The sequence below is a fragment of the Geotrypetes seraphini genome, chromosome 1 (assembly GCF_902459505.1).
Source record: "Geotrypetes seraphini chromosome 1, aGeoSer1.1, whole genome shotgun sequence".
In the NCBI taxonomy this organism is placed as follows: domain Eukaryota; kingdom Metazoa; phylum Chordata; class Amphibia; order Gymnophiona; family Dermophiidae; genus Geotrypetes; species Geotrypetes seraphini.
Genome location: NC_047084.1, coordinates 467,640,817 through 467,667,168, shown reverse-complemented (window position 1 = coordinate 467,667,168; position 26,352 = coordinate 467,640,817). Strand labels below are relative to the sequence as shown.

The 26,352-nt window shown below is 45.9% G+C and overlaps 2 protein-coding genes across 3 annotated transcripts in view; one reads left to right on the top strand and one right to left on the bottom strand.

Moving 5' to 3' along the window:
* USP11 (ubiquitin specific peptidase 11) overlaps window positions 1–11,882 on the top strand; it is a 251,180-nt gene extending 239,298 nt beyond the window's left edge. For both annotated transcript variants that reach the window (XM_033924282.1, XM_033924292.1), the window contains exon 21: window positions 9,608–11,882. In XM_033924282.1, coding sequence (XP_033780173.1) covers window positions 9,608–9,829 — 222 coding nt within the window. In that variant the 3' untranslated portion in view covers window positions 9,830–11,882. The remainder of the gene's footprint in view (window positions 1–9,607) is intronic.
* A 10,758-nt stretch (window positions 11,883–22,640) lies between these two features.
* Window positions 22,641–26,352, bottom strand: part of LOC117350166 (ER membrane protein complex subunit 3-like) — a 59,600-nt gene continuing 55,888 nt past the window's right edge. Inside the window, exon 8 of the mRNA XM_033924228.1 lies at window positions 22,641–23,684. Within this exon, the coding sequence (XP_033780119.1) occupies window positions 23,553–23,684 (132 nt within the window). The 3' untranslated portion in view covers window positions 22,641–23,552. The remainder of the gene's footprint in view (window positions 23,685–26,352) is intronic.

Here is a 26,352-nt window from a genome sequence, read left to right as displayed (position 1 = left end):
TATGATAACTGAAAAGGCCAGAGATCTCCATCCAATTGACCTCCATGCCCTCAACAAATACTTAGTGAAGGAGAAGTTTTACTTGATCTCTTTGGGAACCCTACTACCACTGTTAGAAAAGAACTGGCTCTGCTTTCTGGATTTCAGGGATGCCTTCGCCCATATTTTCATCCTACCTGTCCACATGAAATACCTTCGCTTTCAAGTGGGAACACACCACTTCCAGTACAAAGTGCTACCATTTGGACTAGCATCAACACCCAGAGTGTTCACAAAATGCTAAGTGGTGGTAGCTGCGACCCTCCACTCATGCAGTTTTCATGTGCTCTCTTATCTAGATGACTGGTTAATCAAGACCCCATCACCGCAACAAGCTTACCAGACCATCAATTCAACGATTCATCTATTGGAACTTCTGGGTTTTGCAGTCGACTACCAGAAATCCATCTTCAACCCACTCAAACCTTAGAGTTCATTGGGGCTCTCTTAAACACAACCCAGGCTCAAGTCTTTTTACCACAACAGAGGCTTGACACTCTGATTCAGATCTGCCAGATGGTCTCCTCTCCAATCCATCACTGCATGCCAAATGATACATCTTCTAGGCCGCATGGCATCTACAGTTCACGTGACTCCTTTTAACCGTCTACATCTCAGAACCTCAGTGAACACTCTCGACCCAATGGTCTCAAGCCACCAGATCACTAACCCAACAGTTACAGGTGACATCTGACCGTTTGATACCAGCCAATCTTTCCAGGGGCCTTCTTTTCCACACTCTTCCACATCAAAAAATATTAACAATGGATGCTTCCATGCTCAGTTGGGGATCTCACCTTTACGGCCTCCATACTCAAGGCAGGTGAACTTCTTTCAAGAAAACTGCACATCAATCTCCTGGAACTTAATACAATCCAAAATACTCTCTGCACATTCCAAGATCATCTCCTCAATCAAGTAGTGCTCATTCAAACAGACAACCAGATGGCCATGTACAATGTGAACAAACAAGGAGGCATGGGGGTCACACCCATTTTACTAAGAAGCAATTCAGATTTGATCTTGGCAATTCCTCACAACATTTTATAAAAGCAGTTTATAAGGGAAACAAAACATTAGCAGAAGAGTTGAGCAGACTTCTACAACCTCATGAATGGTCACTCAGATATTTAAGGATTGGAGAACACCGGAAGTGGACCTTTTTGCTTGCCCTCACAACCACAAACTTCTACTTTTCTGTTCCAAACTCTATACTCCCAGTCTTCTTATTTGACTGACTGGGCAAGTTTATTTATGCTTTCTTTCCAATTCCTCTAATTGGGAAGACTACTCAAACTTCACTAAGAACAAGCCACTATGATTCTCATACACCACTATGATTCTCATACACCACGGCAACCATGGTTCCCTCTCCTTATACAACTCATTGTACAGGAACACTTCATATCTTTCCAACCTTGCTGATACAGAATGAGGGTTCTCTCCTTCATCCCAATATACATTCGTTAGCACTCACAGCATGGTATCTCTCTCCCACCAAGTAGAGGCTTTTGCATTATCTACACCAGTGTCAGCCATAGTTGAAGCTTCTAGAAAACCACCTACACAGCGCTGCTATTGTTTTAAGTGGACTTGCATCAATCTTGTGTAATCTCCATTCATTAGATCTGATCACTTGTCTTCTTCCATTGGTTCTAGACTATCTCCTACACCTTCCCAATTAAGGTCTCAAAACTACTTCAGTCAAAGTTCATCTTAGTGCTTTTCATACTCCACTGGATATAAAGCCATTATCTATACATCCCTTGGTTTCCAAATTCATGAAAGGCCTTTATCATACCAAACCACCTCTCAATCCAGTTACTTGGGTCCTTAATGTTTCCACTCTAATGAAGCCTCCATTTAAACCATTCTAATGAATTCTCCATTTGAATTATGCTTGACTTATCTCTCAAGCATCTCACTTGGACATTAGACTTCCTCATTTCTTCTGCATGCCTGGTCAGTGAACTTCAAGCACTTGTGTCAGATCCATCTTATGCAACATTTTACCATGATAGGGGTGGTTCTTTGTACTCATCCAAAGTTTCTACTGAAGGTCGTCTCGGAATTTCGTCTGAACCAGTCTGTAGTTCTCCCCATCTTCTTTTCAACACCAGATTTTCACCCTGGTGAAGAGCACGCCACACATTGGACTGTAAATGTGCTCTTGCTTAGTACTTGGATCAAACCAAACCTCACAGAACTTCCACTCAGCGGTTCCTTTTATTCGATCCAAACAGTCTTAGAGTTCCTGTCACCAAGAGAACCATCTCCACATGGCTGGCAAACTGTATCTCCTTTTGCTATGCTTGAGCAGGGCTGATTCTTGAAGGCTATTTCACTGCACATAAAGTTCGAGTAATGGCAACTTCAGTAGCCCATCTGTGTTACAATCCCATAGTGGATATCTGTAAAGCAGTCACTTGGTTCTCAGTTCATACCTTCATATCCCACTATTGTTTGGAGAATCATTCCGGGCAGAATAATCGATTCGACTAAGCAGTTATACAAAATTATTCTCAATTTAGAAGCAAACTTACCTCTAACCCTTTCGGTTTTGCCAGGCTCATGGTATTTATCAATACCTTCTTCTCGTAGGCATTGATCCTGGCAGCTTGAGAGTCCCACATGTGAGAATATAATGCCTGCTTGTCCTCAGAGAAAGCATAGGTCCTGACCTGTAGCAGGTGTTCTCTGAAGACAGCAGGCATATATTCTCACAACCCTCTCACCTTCCCTAGTTGACTTCTTAACTTTATTACTGATCTGATGGTCATACGAGTCAACATTGGGCAGGAAGGCACCAGTATACGTGCAGTATGGGTGGTCTTAAAGTTCTAAAGTAGCAGTACGCTTTTAAACTGTCCGTGACAGGTTTCGTGGATGACATCACCTACATGTGAGAATATATGCCTGCTTCAGGTGAGTAACAATAACTATGCTTTTTTGTGCTTCATTTCTGGACTTAAAAGCATTAAGGTTTTCTTTTGTGGTTTTTGTAAATTTGGGTGAATTACAATGATTTTTGCCCCTCTGGGCAAGTTATTCAGTCAGTACCGTACTCCCCCAATATTCGGGAATACGGATTTCTTTAGCACTCTCCAGACCAGTAGAGGTTAACTTTACGAATGGGTATATATCTAATCATGACCAGCAGGTGGAGACTGAAAACAAAACTTTGGGACAGTATATCCTAGCCCCTCCTCTCTATTTCCCTCAGTCTTCTTTCAGTCTCCAGCAGGTGTTGAGTGATCTGTACCCATCTCCCTTGGTAGGGCTGTTGGAATTTGTTTAGGGGGTTTATTGTCCCTGTTTTTAGCCGGACGGAGCTTGGGCGGACTCTGTTTGGGGGTTCGTCCGACCTCGGGGGTGTCAAACCCGGCGGGTCACGAGCGGGGTCCCTCCCCCCACTTCCTCCACCTCCCCACATTTTTTTAGAGGAGCCTCAGCAGTAAGCCTTGCCCCCTAAATCAAGCAAGGCATATTGCTTCGAGAGCCTGTGGAGTCTGTTCTGTAAAAAAAAAAAAAATCCTGAGGTAGTGCTGGTCTGGAGGGTTGTATCCCTTTAAGAAAACTGTATTTTACTGTATTTTTTCAACTAACCGGCACTTTTTTGCAGCTAGGTCGCGTATGGAGCAATGAGCACTTCTAAAGGGAAAAAGTGCTCATTGTGCTCCAGACGCGAGGCACTCGCGGCCGGCCTGTGCAAGCGGTGTTCAGGCCGGTGCGGTGGAGGAGCTCCGTCGGCAGCGGCTGCAGGCGCCCAGAGCTCCCCGCCGATGGTGCCTCGCGAGTCGGCAGGGAACGGTGGGGAAGCCCGGTCTTCTCCGTCCGCCCACGGAGGGATTCCCCAAACCGCCGACGGTCGGGTTTTAGAGGATTCCCTCTCAGCTGATTTTTTGACAGCTGATGCCGGCTTGCCTGCTTTAGCGGCTGAGACTATTCAGGTTTCTCAGCCGCTTCAGGCTATGGAGGGAGCTTTTTTGGCGGGAAAACCGCCATCTTCTCTGTCTGGCCCCTCCATTTTGTCTTCCACCTCAGGTGACCTTCCCCCTGTTTTGACTATGCAGGGGCAAGGTTCTGCTGGGTCCCCTGCTGTGGCAGGGAGTCCCTTGGGACCCTCGGGGGGTTTTTCTACTGAATTTTTCTTTTCTTTATGCAGAGCCTATTTTCAGGCGGCTGGGGGTCCCGGTTGCGCCCAGGGGGTTTCGGGGGGTGGGGTTTCCTCCGCGCTCCCTGCGGCTTTGCCTCTTTCGTCTGGCGTGACGTCCCCTCCGCCGCCTCCCTTGTCCAAGCGTCCGCGGGTGTCGTGGGACGAGAATTTGTGGTCGGAGGAAGCTGGCGGCGGGTTGTCGGATTTCCCGTTCTCCAGTGACGAGGCGTCCGTGGTGCGCCTTTTTCAGAAAGATGAGCTGCCTGACCTTATTCAACAGGTTTCTTCGGTTTTGCGTTTTGAGGACGCGCCGCCGGAGACTCCGCGTGTGGGGGACCCCCTGTTACGGGGGATCCGTTCCGTTTCCCGCTCTTTTCCTATGCATCAGGATATTCGGGATATTATTCTGGAGCAGTGGAAAACGCCGGAGACGCCGTTTCGGCTGGCGCGCAGCATGGCTCGCCTGTATCCCATTCCTGAAGGGGATCGGGCTACGTTAGCTTCGCCAGTCGTGGATGCGGTGGTCTCGGCAATTTCCAAGCGGCATACCGTGCCTGTTGAGGGCGGTTCTGCCTTGCGGGACCCTGAGGAGCGCAAATTGGAGAGCATCCTTAAGCAAAATTTTCAGGTCTCTGCCTTTGGGGTCCAGGCGGCTATTTGTGGGGGACTGGTCGCTCGCGCCGTGTTTCGGTGGGCGGAGCGGGTCTTGGATCGAGAGTCTGACGACTGGTCTCTGGTGGATCAGGAGGTTGCGAAGATTGAGATGGCGGCCTCATTCCTCTCAGATGCTCTATATGACTTGGTGCGGATCTCGGCTAAGTCTATGGCTTTTGGCGTGGCCGCAAGGCGTGTGTTGTGGCTGCGCGCTTGGGCGGCGGATGCTGCGTCCAAAGCTAAGCTTACTAAATTTCCCTTTCGGGGGTCGTTTTTGTTTGGAGAGGACTTGGATAAGTTGATTCAGACTCTGTCGGACTCGAAAGTTCCCCGTCTGCCGGAGGACCGTGCCCGCCCGGCGTCTCGGGGGGGTGCGGCCCGGGGGCGTTTGCGGGATTTTCGCAAGTATCGCCCTGGGCGTGGGGCTGCTTCTTTCCAGTCTCCGGGATTTTCCCGGGGTCGGTTCTTCCAGCGCATGCAGCCCTTTCGGGGGGCCCGTCGGGGGGCAGGGAATCCCTCCGCCGGTTCCCCCGCTTCCCGTCCTGCACAATGACGCCTTGCCGGCGCCCCCTTTGGTTCCGGTGGGGGCCCGGCTGCGCGAATTTTTCCCCAAATGGGCCGAGATCACGTCCGATCAGTGGGTCCTGGAGGTGGTGCGGGACGGTTATGCCCTGGAGTTCGCCCGCTCTCTGCCGGATTTTTTCCTCGCTTCTCCGTGTCAGACTCCGGGGAAGACGCAGGCTTTTCGCCAGACCCTTCAGCGCTTGCTAGATCTCAGGGCAGTTGTTCCGGTGCCCCCTCCGGAGTGGGGCACGGGCAGGTACTCCATTTACTTTGTGGTGCCCAAGAAGGAGGGGACCTTTCGGCCCATCCTCGATTTAAAAGGGGTCAACAGGGCTCTCAAGATTCCCTCTTTCCGTATGGAAACTCTGCGGTCGGTCATTCTGGCGGTTCAGCCGGGGGAGTTTCTCACTTCTCTCGATCTGACGGAGGCCTACTTGCATGTTCCCATTCGGGCCTCTCATCAGCGTTTCCTGCGCTTTGCGATCTTGGGTCGGCACTTTCAGTTCTGTGCGCTTCCCTTTGGGCTGGCCACGGCTCCTCGGACGTTCACCAAGGTGATGGTGGTCGTCGCGGCAGCCTTGCGGTCGGAGGGCATCCTGGTACACCCCTACCTGGACGACTGGTTAATTCGGGCAAAGTCGTTGCAGGAAAGCTCCCGGGTTACTGCTCGGGTGGTGGAGTTTCTCCGGTCGCTGGGCTGGGTGGTCAACCTTTCCAAGAGTCGGTTGGTCCCGGCTCAGCGTCTGGAGTACCTAGGGGTGCTGTTCGACACCTCCTTGGGGAAGGTCTTCCTCCCAGAGGGCCGGGTGAGCAAATTGCAATCTCAGATTCGCCTGCTTTTGGCGTCCCGGTGTCCTCGGGCGCGAGATTTCCTCCAGGTCTTGGGGTCGATGGCGGCGTCCCTGGACGTGGTGAGGTGGGCGCGGGCCCACATGCGTCCTCTCCAGTATGCTCTGCTCCGGAGGTGGTCTCCCCAGAGGCACGGGATGGATGTTCCGGTTCCCCTGCGAGGCTTGGCGCGCTGCAGTCTGCGTTGGTGGCTCCAGACCCCTCACCTAGTTCAGGGGGTGGGTCTGGATCTCCCGCAGTGGACGGTGCTCCTGACGGATGCGAGTCTCCTGGGTTGGGGGGCTCAGTGTTTGGGTCACTCAGCTCAGGGCACCTGGTCCGCGGAGGAGGCCGCCTGGTCGATCAACGTGTTGGAGACCAGAGCGGTCCGTCTGGTGCTGTTGGCTTTCCACTCCCTGTTGCTGGGCAAGTCGGTCAGAGTGCTGTCGGACAATGCCACGGCGGTGGCTTATGTCAATCGTCAGGGGGGCACCAAGAGCACTCAGGTGGCGCAGGAGGCGGCTCTGCTCATGGTTTGGGCGGAATCCCATCTGCTGGACCTCTCGGCCTCTCATATAGCCGGAGTAGAAAATGTTCAGGCAGACTTCCTCAGTCGTCACTTCCTAGATCCAGGAGAGTGGTGTCTCGGCGCCGAGGCGTTTCAGTTGATAGTGCAGGCTTGGGGGTAGCCCCTGATGGACCTGATGGCCACGGGTGGCAACGCCAAAGTGCCCCGCTTCTTCAGTCGTCGCAGGGACGGTCTGGCCGAGGGTTTGGATGCTCTGGTCCAGCAGTGGCCAACGGAGGGGCTGTTGTATGTGTTCCCTCCTTGGCCGCTGGTGGGCAGAGTGCTTCTTCGCATTGTTCACCATCCGGGTTTGGTGGTGCTGGTGGCGCCGGATTGGCCTCGCCGTCCGTGGTATGCGGATCTGGTGAGGCACCTGGTAGCGGATCCTCTTCCTCTGCCTCTCTCGGACGACCTTCTGATGCAGGGTCCCATTCCCATGTTCGACCCGTCTCCCTTCTGTCTTACGGCGTGGCTCTTGAAAGGGGTCGCCTTAGCAAGAAGGGATATTCAGACAAGGTGATCTCTACACTGTTGGGGTCCCGGAGGCTTTCTACCTCTCGGGCTTATGTGCGGGTTTGGCGTCTCTTTGAGGAATGGTGTCGGGCGCGGGGAGTGACCTCTTTTCGCGCTTCTCTGCCTAACATTCTGGAGTTCTTGCAGGATGGCCTGGATAGAGGCCTGGCTTGGTCTTCTCTCCGGGTTCATCTTGCGGCCCTGTCAGCTTTTCGAGGGTTGGTGTCAGGTCAGCGTTTATCGGCTCTTCCTGATGTGATTCGGTTTTTGCGGGCGGCCAAGTTGCTTAGGCCTCCCCTACGGCCCTCGGTTCCCTCTTGGGATCTTAATCTGGTTCTCTCTGTTTTGGTGCGTCCGCCTTTCGAGCCCTTGGACGACTGTTCTTTGAAGGACCTTACTTTGAAGGCGGTCTTTTTGGTGGCCATTACTTCTGCTAGGCGTGTTTCTGAGCTGCAGGCTTTCTCTTGTAGGGCTCCCTTCTTGGAGTTTTCTAGGGAGCGGGTCGTCTTGCGGCCTGTTCCTTCCTTTCTGCCGAAGGTTGTTTCTCCTTTTCATGTCAATCAATCGGTGGTTCTCCCGGTCTTGGGTGGTCGGGAGGGCTCTTCTGAGCAACGGCAGCTGCGCAAGTTGGATGTCGGTCGGGTCCTTCGCTCTTATGTGCAGCGGACCCAGGAATTCCGGAAGTCCGATCATCTCTTTGTCCTCCTGGCGGGTCCTCGTCGGGGAGCTGGCGCTTCTAAGGCTACTATTGCGCGCTGGATCAAGGAGACGATTGCTTCCGCTTATCTTCTGAAACAGCAGCCTGTTCCGGAGTTTCTCAAGGCTCATTCCACTCGGGGTCAGGCGGCTTCTTGGGCTGAGTCGTCGCTCGTGCCTCCAGTGGATATTTGTAAGGCTGCGGTTTGGTCCTCCTTGCATTCCTTTGTTCGTCATTATCGGGTTGATGTGCAGGCGCGTCGGGACGCGGTGTTCGGTGAGCGTGTACTGGTATCGGCCCTTCGGGGGTCCCGCCCGTGAGAGGGACTGCTTTGGTACGTCCCATTTGTAAAGTTAACCTCTACTGGTCTGGAGAGTGCTAAAGAAGGAGAAATTAGGTTCTTACCTGCTAATTTACTTTCTTTTAGCTTCTCCAGACCAGTAGAGGTCCCCACCCTGTCTGTTGTTGTTGTTGTTGGGGCTGTTGCGCGGGCAGTTTTTGGTTTTTGCTGCGGGTTCTAGTATTTTTCTAGGGCCGGGGAGAATTGAAGAACAGCGGCTGTGGCTCGGCTGGCTTAGCTGGCGAGCTGTGGGGACATTCTTCCTTCGGGAATTTCTCCTCTGCATTTTCCAACAGCATTTTGGGTATGTTATTTGTTACTCCTTTCGGAGTATTGTTTTTTCTCTCTGTTGTTTTCCAGTTCTTGGTTCTGCTTGGCTATTCGGCAGACTGAGGGAAATAGAGAGGAGGGGCTAGGATATACTGTCCCAAAGTTTTGTTTTCAGTCTCCACCTGCTGGTCATGATTAGATATATACCCATTCGTAAAGTTAACCTCTACTGGTCTGGAGAAGCTAAAAGAAAGTAAATTAGCAGGTAAGAACCTAATTTCTCCTTTCATGGGGGAGACTGGAGAGGGCAGGAGAAAGCAGCCGGAGCACCGGCGAGTGCAGGAAATCACTCGCTGTATGTTCCGACCACCTCTTCCTGCACTAAGTCGGGCCTTACCAATTAGGAGCTGCGTGTCAAAGCAGCTCCTGATTGGATAAGGCCCGATTTAGTGCAGGAAGAGGCGGTCGGAGCATACAGCGAGTGATTTCCTGCACTCGCCAGTGCTCCGGCTGCTCTCTCCTGCTTCTCCCGCTGCCCTCTCCTTGTTGGCAGTTCGTGGTCGGAAAATACCGTGAATGACCGGGACTGCAAACCGCCAACTGCGAACGACCGGGGGAACACTGTACTTTCACTCTCAGGTTTCTCAGAATTGGAAGAAAAGATACCTGATTAATCGATACTTTTCATGATGGTTCCCTTTAAATATGGCCACTAGGGTATGTGTTCTCAGTTTTTAGAAATTGTTTAAACTTGCATTGCTTAAACATGAACATCAAAAATTAGGAAGATCTGAGCAGAAGAGGGAATGTTGGGTGCCTCAGTCATTCTAGTATTGAGCTGCTCTCCTGTACTCCAAATTCTGTAGACTTTCTTCTCATACTCCATTGTGAATGTTTATTTGTAGAGCGTTCTGAGCTACTGGGAGGATGGGATAAAATCTAGATAAATAAATAAATACTGTCTCCCCCTTTCTACAGTCCAAAGCTGCCTATGTGCTGTTCTACCAACGGCAGGACAAAATATGTCAACCCATGCAGCCTCCTCTGCAGCCCTGCTGCCATAGCACTGTGACTTCAGCAGACCAGGACACAGATGATGTCACTTCCTGTAGCAGCATCTCAGATGACATGACTTCCTGCAACTCCCATGATTGCAAAATAAACACCTGCCAAAGCAGTGAGTCTATGGATGTCGACTGACCACTTCTCCCCTCCTTCTCCACTGATTGGGGAGGGGGCTGGGGTATAGCAGAGTAGTTTGTATTTTGAAGACTTGAATTGCTAATTGTTTTCAACAAGCAGGGAAATGATTGGCTATGATTCTCAGGCCTATATTTAGAAACAATTCCTACTGGGTAATGTGGCAAATCCCCTCCCCACTAAAAATGTCTATATAAACATATGATGATAGGGGACCGATACCATTTTAAATATGAGGGGATTTCAGCACAAAAATAGAAACATGTAAATAGATATGTCTATATAGATGCACATATATGTACATATAGCTGTACAAGTATACATAGGTATAGCTATATGCACTCATATGTGTGTGTGTATATATATATATAAATATATGCATATAGCTATGTGTGTGCATATATGGATATATATAGCTGTAAGAATGTGGATGTATATATCTATATATAACACCAAATATGTATAGCCTCTTGCTATTTTGAATGAACCACTTTTTAATTATTTGTGACTACTATTCTGAAAACAAAAGTTTCCCAATATGTTGCAGCAAAGTGTGTATATTATTAGTGTTTGGGGTATGCAGTGCTCCCTCTTCTTTGTAATAGTTGATGGGGAGAGCTAACGTGGCTTTCAGCAGAATTCACCAGCAAAAAAGATAGGGACAGTCTTCCGCTCGTTAGTCTACCAGCATTACTCTTTAGCCCCTGCAGGGATCCACATTGGATCACTAGCCCCAAGCAGACTGCCACTGTGGGTTTAAAAGGGGAACTTGGCAAGGGATGCAGCAGCATGGGTCACACAATCATCTTGTGCACAAGAAGGAAAGATTTCTCAAAAAGCAACCTCTGACAGTCTGCAAAGACATCCACCATGCATAAGAGCACTAAGTATGTCATAAAAAAAGCTTTTGGTTTTGTGCTGGGGAAGATGGGAATCTCCCATTTCGTAGGTACAAGAAATTATTGCTCCCTATATCTTTCAACCCTAAGGGCATATTTATCCTATCAGCTATCCCACCCAAAACTTTCTTTTCTACATCTCCCCCATCCTAGCAGCCAGCCAAGTCTTCCCTATCTTTTAAGAATACCTAACAGTTTTGTATAATTTTATTTTAGTTTATTTTGGACTGGCTTGTCTTGAGGCTGACAAAAAATGTACAAAATCTACTTAAGAAATATTTAAAAAAAATCAACCAACCTGAGTAATACAGTGTATAGTTCTATCAGTCACAGACAGAGGGAGAGCTGTTATGTGAAAAGTGATGATGCCAGCATTCCTACCTGGTATTTTTATTTTTCTTTATATGCTGCAGAAATGTTTTAAGTACATTTGGTCTTGGAGACATACTAGATTCTTTTTTGGACATCAATAATCTGAGTCCCTAGCATGCTAGGTGATCTGTCTTACTCTGTTTAGTTTCTTGAATGTTCCTCAACCGGGGCATTAACAAAGGTCAATAAATGCTAAGGAGAAAGGGCTAAGCTACAGCAGCAGTGTACTCATGTACCTTCAGGAAGTCAGGCAAAGGCCTAAATATATTTTTTATTGGACCAACTAAGAATTACCCCAAAACAATGATGCACATGAGCTTTTTTCACCCATTTCATGTTGGCTTGATTTCAAGAAATTTAAATTATTTTTCCACAGTTTTACATCTAGATGGTAACAAATGTGAGCAGTCTCATTCCTAATCCTATCAGCTGTTATGTTTTTTTTATCCCCACGTGTCCCTTTCTCCCCTCCAAAATAATTACTTTCACAAAATATAGCTAATAAAATGAAGCAACTCAGGAGTAAGTCAACAGAGAAAAGCTGGAGCTTAAACAGACACGAGGGGATTTGTAGTACTGCTTAAAGCCAGGGTGTGGTTTTATGTTCAAAAGCACATATTGTATTTTCCTACTAAAAACAAAACAACAAAAAAAACTACCATGAAGATATATTCTGTTCATTTCTCTTTTCCTTTGCTGTTGGAAGTTTGTAGAAAATATTTTTGGCATGCTAAAAAAAAAAAAAAAAAAGAAAAAAGATATAACTTGTACATAAAGAAAAATGCATTTTAAAACTTAACAGAGTGGGTGTGTTAATTCCATATCTATATACCACAGTGTGTGATCTCAGGTGAATTATTTGTGCCTTAGTGCTAATCTTAACTTCACTTCTGAATTTGTTTCTGACCATGGTGTGAGTCATTTTAATTTCCTCTGTCTCATTTCTTGCATGTATGTACTGTGTGAGAGACCTTGGGTGAATGTCTCTATTGCTCTGATAGGATTAAATTTAATTAAATGGAAAAAAAATCTAAACCCTTTTGAAGGGACAGGGGAAGAAATCATCTTGGATTTTCTGACTTTGTGATCTTTCATAAGAGGTTTAATTCTTCTAGAGCTTCGTAAGATTCCCCAGATTTGTCTCGCATTTGGTTTTATGTAATTTCTGATTTCAGGTTTGTTTTTATTAATGTTCTCTGCAAGTTGCTTATTTTTTAGGTAGATGAGTTATAGAGGAAGAGATTAGGTTCTTATTTTGATAATCATCATTCTAGTAGAAAGGCATATGATTCTTGAACCAGTAGGTTATTCACCTCTAATTGTGAGTTGTATAGAAGGCATCATCTGCATTTTTCAGCTCTTCCTCTTGTATCACTGGGCTGGGCTGTATTTCCTCAGCTCATATTAAAGCAGTTGAAAACCCCTATAAGAGGAGAAATAAAGAGGGGGCATCATTACAATTAAAGAAACCAATTGCAACATAACAAAACAAGGTACAACCGGCACTAACATTTATATAGTTTTCACAATCTCCCTTTGCCTTTTTGCAATAGAGTTATCTTATCACTCTTCAGACCTGTTTGACAGGAGAAAGTCAAGCATCTAGAAATACATACATGTCTGAGGCAGTAAGCAGGCTAATTGAAATCTGACAAGGCAGGCCTTCAAGACTCATATGCCTTTTTACTAGAAAGAAGATTGAGGTAAGATTCTAATCATCCCTTCTAGTGCAAAAGGCATATGAGTTATGAACCAGTGGGATGTACCAAAACAATCCTCTGAATCTAGGGCGGGGCAGATGAGCCTGCTGCTAGCACCGAGGACCCAAAAGTGATATCCAGTAATGCCACTACATCCACCCTATTAAATTTCATGAAAGTATGGAGGGTGGACCACATATCCGCCCTACAAATCTCAGGCAGAACCCACCCATGAAGAAGCCACACTCCTCGTAGAGCGTGCTCTCAAATCAGTGGTTGCTTACCATAGCTAATATATATGGTGAAGAAATAGTCAAGCAAATCCAGTTTCCCAAAGCGGATAGGACTCATTAATACAAAAAAATGATCTGAAAGATGAAAATCATTTGTTACCTCAAGGCAGCGGAGAACTCTCCTAACATCCAGCAATGCCAAAACTTTGTCCTTTCTCTTTGAAACCGTGGCATGGAACGTGGGTAGCCAGACTTCCTGATTTACATGGAAAACCATTACCACCTTTGGAAGAAAAGAAGGTACTGTGTGCAATGAGATCCTAGCCTTCATAAATCTGAGGAAAGGCTTTCTGCAAGACAGAGCCTGCAGCTCCAAGGCCCTTCTCACTGAGGTGAGAGCTACTAAAAAAAACTGTCTTAAAAAGTAAGATTCATCAGCAACGCCTCTTGTAAAGGTTCATACAGGGCCTTAGGGGGTATGCAACATGATGATAAGATTCCACATTAGGAACAGTTTTTACACAGGAGGATGCAGCCATAACACCCCCTTCAAAAATGTAGATAAGAAGCCAAATAAACTTTCTCCACTCAAGCCCTAAAGCATGAGAAACCTGCCAGGGCCCTTCTTGAGCCCATCCTGAAGAAATGCTAGGACCACTGACATTGATACCTTAAAGCAGGGGTAGGGAACTCTGGTCCTCAAGAGCCGTATTCCAGTCGGGTTTTCAGGATTTCCCCAATGAATATGCATTGAAAGCAGTGCATGCAAATAGATCTCATGTATATTCATTGGGGAAATCCTGAAAACCCGACTGGCATACAGCTCTCGAGGACCAGAGTTCCCTACTCCTGCCTTAAAGGCTCAACTTCCTGCTTAGAACAAGTGCACTGAAACATTTTCCAAGCCTTAGCATAGGCCATGATATTCACTGGTCTCTTAGATCTTAGGAGGGTAACTATGACCACCTCTGAGCAGGCCTTCTGCACTAAGGCTGCGCATTCAAGAGCCATATCATAAGCTCAAAGCGTTCTGGATTCCCCCAGGGCAACTGGACCCTGCAAGAGAAGAGTTGAATGAAGTGGCAGTTTGAGACACTTGTCCCTCTGTAGACGAACCAGATCCACATACCATGATCGATGCTGCAATCTAGAGCATCTAGAATTACCAACCCCAGGTGGGATGCTATTCTTTGAATGATCTGGCTGGCCTATCATGGGCCACAGGAGAAAAACATACAATAGCCCTTTCTCTAGCTAACGTTGTACTAAAGTATCCATGCCGATGCTTCCAGGCTCAAATCTTTGGCTGAAAAATTGAGACTTTTTTGTTGACTGCCGATTCCATCAGATCAAATGTCAGATGCCCCTATCAATGCACAATGCTGCTGAAGGCCTTCCGAGACAGAGGCAACTCCCCCAGGTCTAGGGTCTGCTAGCTGAGATAGTTGGCCTGCACATTGTCTATTCTCTCTACATGTGCTGCATATATAGCCTGTAGGTGGATTTCTGCCCAGCGAAACAACTGGGCCTTCAGTCTCAATGGGGCACTCTTGGTGCCTTCTGCTTGTTGATGTATGTCACCACTGTGGCATTGTCTGAGAAAACCCTGACCGCTTTGTCTTCCAGGGAGTTCTCCAATGTCTGCAGCGTAGATGAATTACTCTGTTCCAGTCTATTGATGGACCACTTCCACTGAAAGGGCAGCCATCGATCCTGAACTGGATGATCCTCGCAATGACACCACCCACCCTCGTTGTAAATACTGGCATCTGTCAGGATCGCCCGAGAGGATATATGGAGGGGCAGGCCTTTGGATGACTCCGACTGCAGCCACCAACGCAAACTTTGACATGCCTCCGCCATCCAGGTCAGCGGCATCTACAGTGCCCAGTGGGACAACAGCACGTCCGAAAGAGGGTGTAGATGAGCTTTCGCCCATGGAACAGCCTCTATGGTTGCTACCATCAACCCCTGCACCTATAGATAGTGCCAAACTGTCAGAGCTGGCTTCTGCCAGGATCTGCAAAATCTAGCGTCTTAGTTTCAGTTTGCATGGCTCTGGAAGAAAAAAAACAGTCTTCTACCACGTTGAAGTGGATGCCCAAATACTCTAGGGATTGTGTTGGCTCCAGGTGGCTCTTTAGAATGTTGGTGATCCAGTCCAGGTCTTGCAAAAGTTGGACAACTTGCACCATTGCTTTCTCACCATCTGCGTTGGACAAAGCTCTGATCAGCCAGTCATCCAAATATGGATATACCTGGATCCCTGCACTGCTTAGGTGCACTGCTGCAATGACCATCATCTCGGTGAGGTGCGAGGTTCCATTGTGAGACCAAATGGGAGTGCTGAGTAAAGAATGACACGGGGAAAAAAATCTGTCACTGCTCCATCCCCCAGGCCACCGTTCCCTTCACCGCCCCATCCCCGCAGCATCCATACAAGCCTCAGTACTGCAATATTTAGCTTATTCCCTCCTTATAAATCAAAGTTCTGGCTGCTGAACAAGAGAAAGAGATGTTCATCTGGCAGGGCCTTGTTTATAAATTTTTATCCATAAAATATAAGGGACCTTGTTTCTTCAAAGGTGATAACCATATAACAATTCAAAAAATAATCACCTTATTTCCACTTAAATAAACAACCAAATACTTTTATGGTCACACAGTGACTCTAGATTTCTAAATGAATGCTCAGACCCATAACCAAACTCTAGTGAAAAGTCACGGAGTCAGTTAAAAGTATTTGGTTGTTTATGTGGAAATAAGATGATTATTTTTTGAATTATAAATTTTTATCAACACAACTAATATACTACTTTATCCTAAAGCAAAAATAAATAAATAAATAAATATAATTTTTTTTCTACCTTTGTTGTCTGGTTTCTGTTTTCCTCATCTTCTCATTCACTTCCTTCCATCCACTCTCTTCTCTCTGTGTCTTCCATTTGCTCTGTTACTGTGCCTCTCCCTCCCCCCCCCCCCCAATTGATGTGGCACCCATCTTTTTCCCTCCGCTCTCCCCATAGTCTGGCATCTCTGTCTTCCACATTTCCCTTCAGTGTCTTCTCCCCACTCTCTGTTCCCTATTTCCTTTCAGCGTCTTCTCCATGTCCTTTCAGCGTCTTCTCTGCACTCTGTCTTCCCCATTTCCCTTCAGCGTCTGTTCCTCTCCACCCCACCTTTCCTTACTCCCTGCCCCTTATCTTCATGGTGCGTTCACACCCCTTCTGCAGCGAGAACACCTCTTAGCTGCTTCTGCCATGCACACCCCCTTCCCCCCCCCCTGCAGTCAACAGGCCCCAGTCCGACAGGCAGTAGGAGTGTTTCCTGCTTGCAGAGCAGTGAGTACACAATTGTGCCGACAAACCTCCCTGCCCCTTACCTTCGGCCGGCGATTTCTAAATTGCTTTCCTACAGGGCAGCCAAAGCGTTGAAGTTGCATATGGCTGCCAGAAAGCAGAAAGGTCGTCTCTGATGCAACGTCAGAGATTGTGGCAGAGATGACTTTTACAGCAGCCACACACAGTTTCAACGCTCCGGCTGCTCTGTAGGAAAGCAACTTAGAAATCGCCAGCCGAAGGTAAGGGGCAGGGAGGGAATAGGGAGATATTTGGACTGGGCGGCAGCAGCAGCAGCGATCAGTAAGGAGGGAGGGAGCGCGATAAGTGACCGCGCGCGTTCTCTCCCTTAACTGCGGGGACAAGGCCATTCACCGCTCCAGGGGGCGGTGAATGGCCTTGTCCCCATAGCCATGGTGAACACAGTTTTTCCCCTACCGTTTTGGCGGGTTACAGCCACCATGTCATTCTCTAGTGCTGAGAACTGGAAATGTCTCTCCAGCACAAGGAATCTCACAAACTTTTGTGAGCTGGAAATATCGGAATATGCAAGTAAGCCTCCATCAAATCCAACGAGGCTAGAAATTACTCCGGTGCCATCAAAGCTATGACTGAACGCACGGTCTCCATCTGGAATTGGGGCTCCTTCAGTGCTGCATTGACCAACTTCAGATCCAGGATTGGCCTCCAGTCATCTGAGTCGTTCTAGGGCATGATAAAGTATATAGAGTATCTGCCCAAGCCCGATTCCTTGGTCAGTACAGATTCTACATCTTGAATATCCATAAGCAGTTTCACCGTTGCTTGACCTCTTTCTCTGTCCGGCCAGAAATTCCACAAATAAGTCTAGTAGAGGACAAAAGAATTTGAGCTTGTAGCCCTCTTGAATGATGTCCAGCATCCATTGGTCCGAGCAAACCCTTGCCCAGGTATCCCAGTAAGCCAACAACCTCCCTCCTATTTACAGGAGTTCGGTGGCGGCTTGGTGTCATTGGAACAACTTGGAGGCTGCAGTGGAGCAGGAACCTGAAGACTGAACTCACCTGGAGTCTCCAAACCTCTGTTGAGGGCCCTGAAACTATCTCTGAGCAGAGTACCTCATTGAAAACTGATGAAACCATCAAGAACCACAAAAGGAACCATGACCTGTCCTCCCAGAGGCATGTAGTCTACTGTCTGGCAAGGATTTAGGGCAATGATCTGCCACACTGTGGCCATAAGATCATCCAACCCCTTTCCAAAGAGCATTTGGCCCTTTGAAAGGTAACCTGCTCAATTTGGCCTTAAGAGCAGAATCTCCCACCCATTGCCTAATCCAGTGTATTCTATGGGCTGAGATAGAATAAGCAGGGACCTTGCTCATGACCCTGAACACATCACAGAGAACATCTGCTATATAATCCACCCGCAAAATTAGCAACTTGGGGGTAGGTTGTCTCCACTGTTGGGAGCCTGATGCAGTATAGTATAGCAGAAGCATGCAACAAACGAAGCCACTGCTGCCACCTTCAGCCCCAAAGCTAAGGCCTCAAACTGTCTTTTCAGAACTAAATCCACTCTGCAGCTGCACATCCTTTAAAATCACTTCATCTTCACTAGGCAGACAAGTATGTTTGGTATCCTGTGCTACCAATGAATCCACCATAGGCAGGCCAAACAGCTATTAGAAATCAGGCACCAGTAGATACAACTTTGTCATAGTCCTGGTAATCCACAAGGAACCCTCCAGAGTCTCCCAGTGCTCCATTAGCATCATTATAATGACTGAATGTGAAGGAAAAAAGGAGGTCTGAGGCTCAGAGCTACTCATGACAGAATGCTGAGCAGCAGAGGTCTGGGGGGGTAGGGTGTCAGGCTTTAATACACGCAAGGATTCTGTGATGACCTCCAGCAAAGCCACCTAATTGAAAAGGTGGCACACCATCTGGTCCTTCCCTTGGTCCTGGGATGCCACCAACTCCTGACTAGTAGCTCCTGTCTAAAACCCTGAATCCTCCAAAACTGAAGATTCATTTTGAGGGAGTAAAGGCATAGATTCTGACCACAGTCCTCCCAGTCTTTCTCTGACTGGACCTCTGGTTCCTGCAGAGGAACCTTCAGAGGGGGGAACCGTGCTCTACAAGGTAAAACCTCCATGCACAAACACTGGCGTAACCCCATATGGTGCAGATAGACCCCGAAAAGCCATATAGGCTTTGAACATAAGACCAACAAAGTCAGGGGTAAAGCCCTGAACAGGATGCCTCGAGGTCACCTGCAGGGGACTCCCCTTGTCTCCTCAACTCCGCTTTGCCGAAGACATCGTGCTATCAGAGTGCTCTAGGAGGGATTTTTGTCCCAAGAAACAAGTCACCTGTGAATACATTGCCCTAGAGCAGGGTGTGGCAAGTCCCTCCTCGAGGGCCGCAATCCAGTCGGGTTTTCAGGATTTCTCCAATGACTATGCATGAGATCTATTAGCATACAGCAGTGCATGCAAATAGATTTCATACATATTCATTGGGGAAATCCTGAAAACCTGACTGGATTGCGACCCTCAAGGAGGGACTTTGACACCCCTGCTCTAAAGCGATTAGAGGAGGCTAAGCCAAAGCGATCCAGGCTCTCTTACTCGGGACCTCTGATACACCAAGAAGCCTCAAAATCAGGATAAAAAACCAAAAATAACAAACCAAAATCAAAAAGACATCTTCAAACTTGCTTTTAGAAGGAGAGACGGGAGATACAGCACAGCCCACTGATATAGAAGGCGAAGCCAAAAAATGTAGATGATGCCTTCTATACAACTCGCAATTAGAGGTGAATAACCCACTGGTTCAAGACTCATATGCCTTTTGCACTAGAATAAATGGAAAGGAATGGAATAATCAACCTGTATATAGCGCCTTGTAAAACTATTCATGCTGTTATACACTATTTTTTACATTCTGCTGTCTAAAAAAATATAAATTTCATTGAAGTGGGAGGATTGTTTCATAATTTTTTTACTGATCTATGCAACATACTCAAATAAAACAAACAAAAAAAACCCAGCCATAGTCTGGAGAAACCAGGAGCAGAGTAGATACAAGACATGATCTTGGTATGATGAGAAGAGATCTGACCCAACATGGCCATCCTTCAGCAATCACCTGCATCTGGGTACAGTATATGCTGTAAAAACATAAATATATAATCATGTATGTATAAATGATAAACATTAAAGAAGAAATGTTTTAAATAATAGTTCAAATCAGTTAAACAGCCATACTAGAAACATTAGTATAAGATTATTTCTGATGAATTCAAAAAATCAAAATATGTTCAAATAAAATTAATGTCTTCCACTTTTGATCTCATCAAAAATTATAGGCTTAGTAATTTGGTTTTCCTTTATCTTCTCCCAGACCATGCCAGAAGATGAAGGTTATGTCCATCGACCTGCAGGTAGAGATAGAGAAATACTGAACTGTAGGAGTTGCACGCTGGTAATATAGAGCACAGCACAAGTTTATATTGTCTCTCTTCATGAATTTGTTCTATACTCCTGGATTTCTTCACAGATTTGCTATTATTTCTAATAATTTCTATAGTGCTGCTAGATGCTCTATGCATTAAATACATGAGAGACAATCCCTGCTCCTGGTCCAGTTTTTTTGGCTGGCTTCCAGTTGAGCAAGTAGATTGCTAGGCTCCTGGGGTGCATACCTGGAGGTCCTAGCTCTACTCACTGGTTCTCACCTTCAGTGTAATTAAAAATAAAATAAAAGACAGTTCATGCAGCACTGAGTAGTTGAGTACTACTTCCTGCTTGTACAGTCTGTCAGTTCTGCTGTTCTTTGAGTGCAGAATCAGTGGGAGGGTGTAAGCCTCTCCATATCTGCTTGCAGATCTTGTTACCATGTTCTTGCTGAGCAGTATTCCCCAACTGTTTGGGCAATTTCTCCCTCGGTGGAGTTTGTCCTTTATATTTTCATGGTCTTCAGTGCCCAGAACCTTCTCCAAGGTCAATGATGGTAGCTTATCTGTGCCAGAATAGTGGCCAAATTCATCATTACTTGGATGATTGTTTGATCAGATTATCCTCCTTTCAGGACAATATCCAGGTTGCCTGAAAAGTAGTACATATCTAGTCACTCAAGTAATCCATTTCAAGAAAAATGACTTGGTCCCCATTCAGGGTCAGATTCTCAAAACTTACCGTGCCTTTGGTTGCTAAATCAGTTCTAGCCGGATTAGCATGCCAGTATTTTACCGGCTGATTATCAGAACGGCTCACTGTGGTGTTTTCTGAGCTTCCTAGTAGACTCTGCCAAGCAAATGTAGTACAATGAGGTCATTACTATTAAAAGTATAGTAAAATAGGGTCATTAATATTTAAATGACCACTCTGGGTGACTATCATTACCAGGTGATTCTTTAACCTCATCATGCTACATTTGCAGGCAAAATTTTCTGTCAAGGTCTGAGCTGTCATAGCCTTACTTTCCGGTCAATGCCCCCCATTTGACAAAAGGGATGCCCACTCCCTTCTGCAAACAGGCCTATCCCTTCAAGGTGCTTCCTGGGATGCACTAGGAGGGGCCTAAGGTCCTGATTGGCTCTGGTGTCTGACCCCTCCCCTGCCTGGTACATCCTGGGATAGGGAGGGGCCTTAGGTCCTCCTAGTGCATCCCAGGATGAACCAGGAAGGAGAGGGCCTGCTGGCTGGAGGGAGTGAGCATCCCTCAAGTTCAGCCCTGAAATTAATATATAATTTACCATACTTTTTTTTTAATGGGCACAGATGCTGTGCATGTTAGACATGCACAATATGTGCCCCATTTTAAACCCACCCCCCAAAAATGAGCCAAGCCCCTCCCCTCACCACTGACAACAACCAAGGGGCCTAGATTTTGATCTCTTCATTAGAGCTGAGTTCACAATCCATTGCAAAAAGTTCAACATATGTTCCAAAATATTTCTGGTAGATTTCCACATTAATCACCCTATAAAAGTTTTAAATATTTTCAACTACTGTACTTGTACAGAATGCATCTTCCCCTTTGCTTCTCTCCTCCTTCCAACCCAATTATACATAACCATTCTAATGGTTTATTTCCCCATTTTTTCTTTGAAAAATAGGTGCATAGAGTTGAAAATATATCCCCTTGCCTCCTCTAGATGAAGATAAAAAAGTATTACCCCATCTCTAGCACTCCTGTCCTTCCAGTGCTGCTTTGGTACTCAGGAAAACTGACATCATTCTCTGTCCTGGACCTTGAGTAGCTGTGCTTACTTAAGCCTGTTGACTCCCGACCTCTCCAGGAATCTCAGAGAGGGCAGGAGCTGGTGAGCTTTGAGCGTGCATAGATGCTCAAAGCCCTGCACATAATATTGGTGTTGGCTTTCTTGAGTGGTAAGGAGAATGCAGGGGGGGGGGGGGGGGTCAGCCTGCTGGCGAGCAGTGTTAGGCATCAGGGATGGAGGGAATGTAGGAAAGCATTACCTGCCATTGGAAAGGGAGGACAAAAGTGTCTGCTACCTGGTGGACTTGAATATAAATAAAGACCCCCATTTTGGTACCATTTTTTGTTTTGGCCCAAAAATCTTGGTTTATATTTGTGTGTATATAAAAAGGTACAGAGTAGCATCTTTTGAAGATCTGTGCAGGGGTACCTTCTATGAAATAGGATGGATGTTCCAGAGGCTTTTCCTAGTAACATGCCCATCTTGACTGTAGCCCCATCAAACTCATTATTCTACAAGAAAAAGTGCACTCGTTCCAGGCTGGACACAGATACTAGGAGGATTAAAGATGCACAGGTAGGCTGAATGGCTTTTGCAATGTGTGCAGGGGTTAGGTATAAGAAGAAAGTGATTTTTTTTTTTTCTAAACTTGATAAGCTTGCCTCAAACTAGCTTAAGGATGTAGAGTTGTAAAGAAATTCAGGTACTACTTCTTGGCTTTGGGTAGGTACTCTGCTACTTCCAACTCATGTCATACATTTATGGACCTAACTCAGACATGGGCAACTCCAGTCCTTGAGGGCTGAAATCCAATTGGGTTTTCAGGATTTCCCCAATGAATATGCATTGAAAGCAGTGCATGCAAATAGATCTCATGCATATTCATTGGGGAAAACCTGATTGGATTCCAGCCCTTGAGGACTGGAGTTGCACATGTCTGGCCTAACTGAATCTTGCTAGTGGGAGGGGTTTGCAACAAACTGAAAAGTGAAGATTTTTATTTACCTGGTCTGACTACCAGAACTGGGATACCCACAAGCATTGTCACTCTAAAGCAATCATTTCACAGCAAATATTTTATTCAACATTTTAAACTTTAGTCTGACACCAGTACATTAATCACCTTATCAAATACCGCTGCAAATAGTGCATTAAAGAGAACACTTTTTTTCTTCTTACCAAAATACTCTGTAAGACAAAGATTCCTATTTGAACTTAATATAATTACTTCTAATTCTTGTATATACAGTTAAGATAGAACTATGAGCTATATAATACAGACTTTGGTTCACCACTCTGGAACATTTGTAGTTTCTCTTTAATGTTGTATAGCACTAAGGCTCAAGGCAGCATAGACAACTAACATGCAACTCTTTTAGAGGCATAATCAAATTTACCACATAACCTAGCAAAATGATATGCATAGTAGTAGAGGATAGCGAAAAACATACAAATGGCTATAAGTGAGCAATGTAACTATGAAACTTTGTAATTATTGATTCCCAATAATAAAATACAGACAAGTTATCTAGCAAGTCATTTTTCTTCCATACCTGGGCTCAAGTTTCACTTATGTAAAGCTAGATTTGCTGGCATTTTAAGACCTATCACTGTTTAGTAGATCTAAAAGAGCACCATGGGATGAAGCACGTGCTCTCTGCATTTTAAAAAGCAGGTGCAATGGCCTCTGTGCCATAATAATGTCCTTTTGAGGTATCCCAGGTTGTTTCAGCATACAGAAGTATTACTATCAAAAATATGCTATTTATGGCAATTGTTGAACTGACATTTGCTGAGATACATTACAAAGGCATTCATTCCCCTGTTATCCAATTTCCAGGCCCTCAATGTCATATCATCCTAACTCTCTCACTTGGTATAAGGCAGATATTCCTGCAGGTCTGGGGTTTTAAACGTTCCTCTCCATCTTTTGTTCTACAAGCCAGGGTAATACCAAACAGTACACAGTAAATTCAGAAAGTGGTACATGGCAGGGGTTCCTGACTGAAGAACCCCTCAAAATTCAAGTCTCTAGCCATCAATTCTTCTTCCACATCTTCTAATGCCCACTGATGATCCACAATCTCCAATGCTTCCCACTCAGCCTGTGCAGTTGGATAAAGAGAGAAAAGTGACTATACAAAGTACTTTCAAGTGTAAAAATCCACTCAGAAGAATGTCACAGTAGAAGAAATCCAAAAATTCAAGGATAAAGTGATGATAGCAGCAGCAGCAGCTTCTGCTATCTTCACTTTATCCTTGAAGAATGTTTAGATTTCTTCTTACTATACAAAGTACAACACTCATCCCAGACCCATAACGGTGTCTGTTTGCTGTAATATGTAATTTATTTCCTTTTACCAATTCATACTACTAATACATATCCCCTATCCTCACCGATCTTGTGGTTTTTATCATGCTTGCTTGATTTTGGATTCTGACCCTCTCCATTACCCTACCCCACTCAACCCATCGCCCCTTGTAACTGAAAAAAAGCTTTGAAGTAAGAAGACTGCTTCTTGTGCATTTATATATTAGAGGTATTTAAATATTTCTCCAAGGACAAGCAGGACATTATAATCTTACATTGATTGATGTCATCCAAAGGAGCCCAGCATGGAGATATTCCCAAGAGTTTTTTATGGAAACTTTCAGAAGTGTACTATTGTGCATATGCCTGCCTCATATTGCCATGTGTGACCAGCGCAGTCTACTGCTTTCTGAGGAGCCAAAAGGCTTTTTTTTTTTTTTTTTTCAATCCCTCCCCCTGCCGCCTCATATATTCTGCCTTATCAGTAATAGATAATGACACAGGGAAAAATTTGTCCCTGTCCCCACAAACCATCTGATCTCATCCACACAGCCCTTCGTGTGGGCCAATAGCCCCTGCCCGCTCGCCATGGTCCGAGCATCTTCCTCCCCTTCACTGGCTTCTTTTAATTTTCTCTTACCAAGCAGCCGGAGCCTTGAAGTCACATGCAGCTGCTGGAAAGTCCTCCTCTGATGCAACTGGAAACAGAAGTTGTGTCAGAGGAGGACTTTCCGGCAGCCGCATGCGACTTCAAGGCTCCAGCTGCTTGGTAAGAGAAAATTAAAAAGCAGCAGCAAAGGGAAAGGAAGGAGAGAGATGCCCAGACCACGATTGGGAGGAAGGATGGATTTTGCATGCATTTCCTCAGCTAACTGCGAGGATAAGGCCATTCACCGCTCCACGGGGTGCTGAATGGCTTTGTCCCCATTCTCTGCGGCGACCATTTTTTTTAATGTCCCCGTTTTGACGGGTTACCCACAGATAACAGTCACCATGTCATTCTCTAATCAGCAACTCTGAAAATTTTATTGTTGTGGCATATTAAAAGTGCTTATGTGTGGCCAGGTTATTCCTCCCTTTTATTTTCTTTGTGTTATTCAGCCCTTTAAACGGTTCCTTTTAATTTTCCATTACTCACTTAGACCTTGAGAGTCATTTTTTTTTTCCCCCATCGAGTCATTTGATTTCACCTCAGCTATTTTTCCCATATCCATTATAACACCCAGTGATTTTAAAAAGTACTCTTGCTATAGCAGGACCATGTTCTTCTGGGACACCCATACAATGTCTGGGGCCTGATCATGATCTTCTGCCTTGTAAATGTTGTTCTAGTAGTGCAATAGGTGTGTCATTCTGGACAGATGAGCATTCTCCCCATGCTCACGAACCAGGCAGAAAGAATCCACTCCAGCTTTTCAACACCTTCTCCTTCACTAGAGGGCTTTGCTGCCCCCTTCAATTTTTCCTTCTGCACATGAACTGGAAGAAGTCTCTGATCTGTTTATTTCTTTATTTTTTGGTGGGGTTTTTTCACAGATTTTGGCAACTTTCAGTGCTCCAAATCAGAAGAAAGCTCTGCATGCATGGAGAAGAAGCAAATTGAGGTCTGCCGCTGACAGACCAATCCCTGTGTGTTACCTGTTGGCCAGCCTGCAGAAACTATTGTGGAGCTTGGGGTCCAAGCAGACCAAAGATTTCAGCATTGGAGGACAGTTGCATTGAGACAGTGATTTCTTCTCCTAGATCGCTACTTTTAGAGCTGAGGCAGGCTGCAGCACATCCACAGCACCAGTCACAGTGCATAAGGCTGTTATAGCCTATGGGAAAATTGGGGGAGGGGAGGGGTTCTGAGAAAGCCACACTGGGTCAGATCAATAGTCCATCTAGCCCAGTATCCTGTTTCCACAGTGACCAATCCAGGTCACGTACCTGGCAGAAATCCAAATGGTAGCAACATTCCGTGCTACCAATTCCAGGGCAAGCAAAGGCTTCACCCAAGTCTTTCTCAAGAGTAGATTATGAACCTTTCCTCCAGGAACATCTTCTGAAAGAGTTCTAGAACTTACTTGTTGAGTGAAAAAAAAATTTCCTATTTGTTTTAAAGGTATTTCATCAAATATTCCCTAGTAGCTGTAAATTTTTGAAAAAGTAAAAAAAAGTCAATTCAGTTTTACTTGTTCTATACTACTTAGGCTTTTGTAGATCTCTTGTCTCCCCTCAGCTATCTCTCTTCCAAGCTTTCCTCATATGAGAGTTCTACCCCTTTTATCATTTTGGCCGCTCTTCTTTGAACATTTTCTAATTCCGCTATATCTTTTTTGAGATACAGTGACCAGAAATGAATGCAATAGTCAAGGCGAGATTGCACCGTGGATTAACAGACATTATAATATTTTTTGGTCAATTTACCACCCCATTCCTAATAAATCCTAGCATCCTGTTTGCTTTTTTGGCTTCAGCCA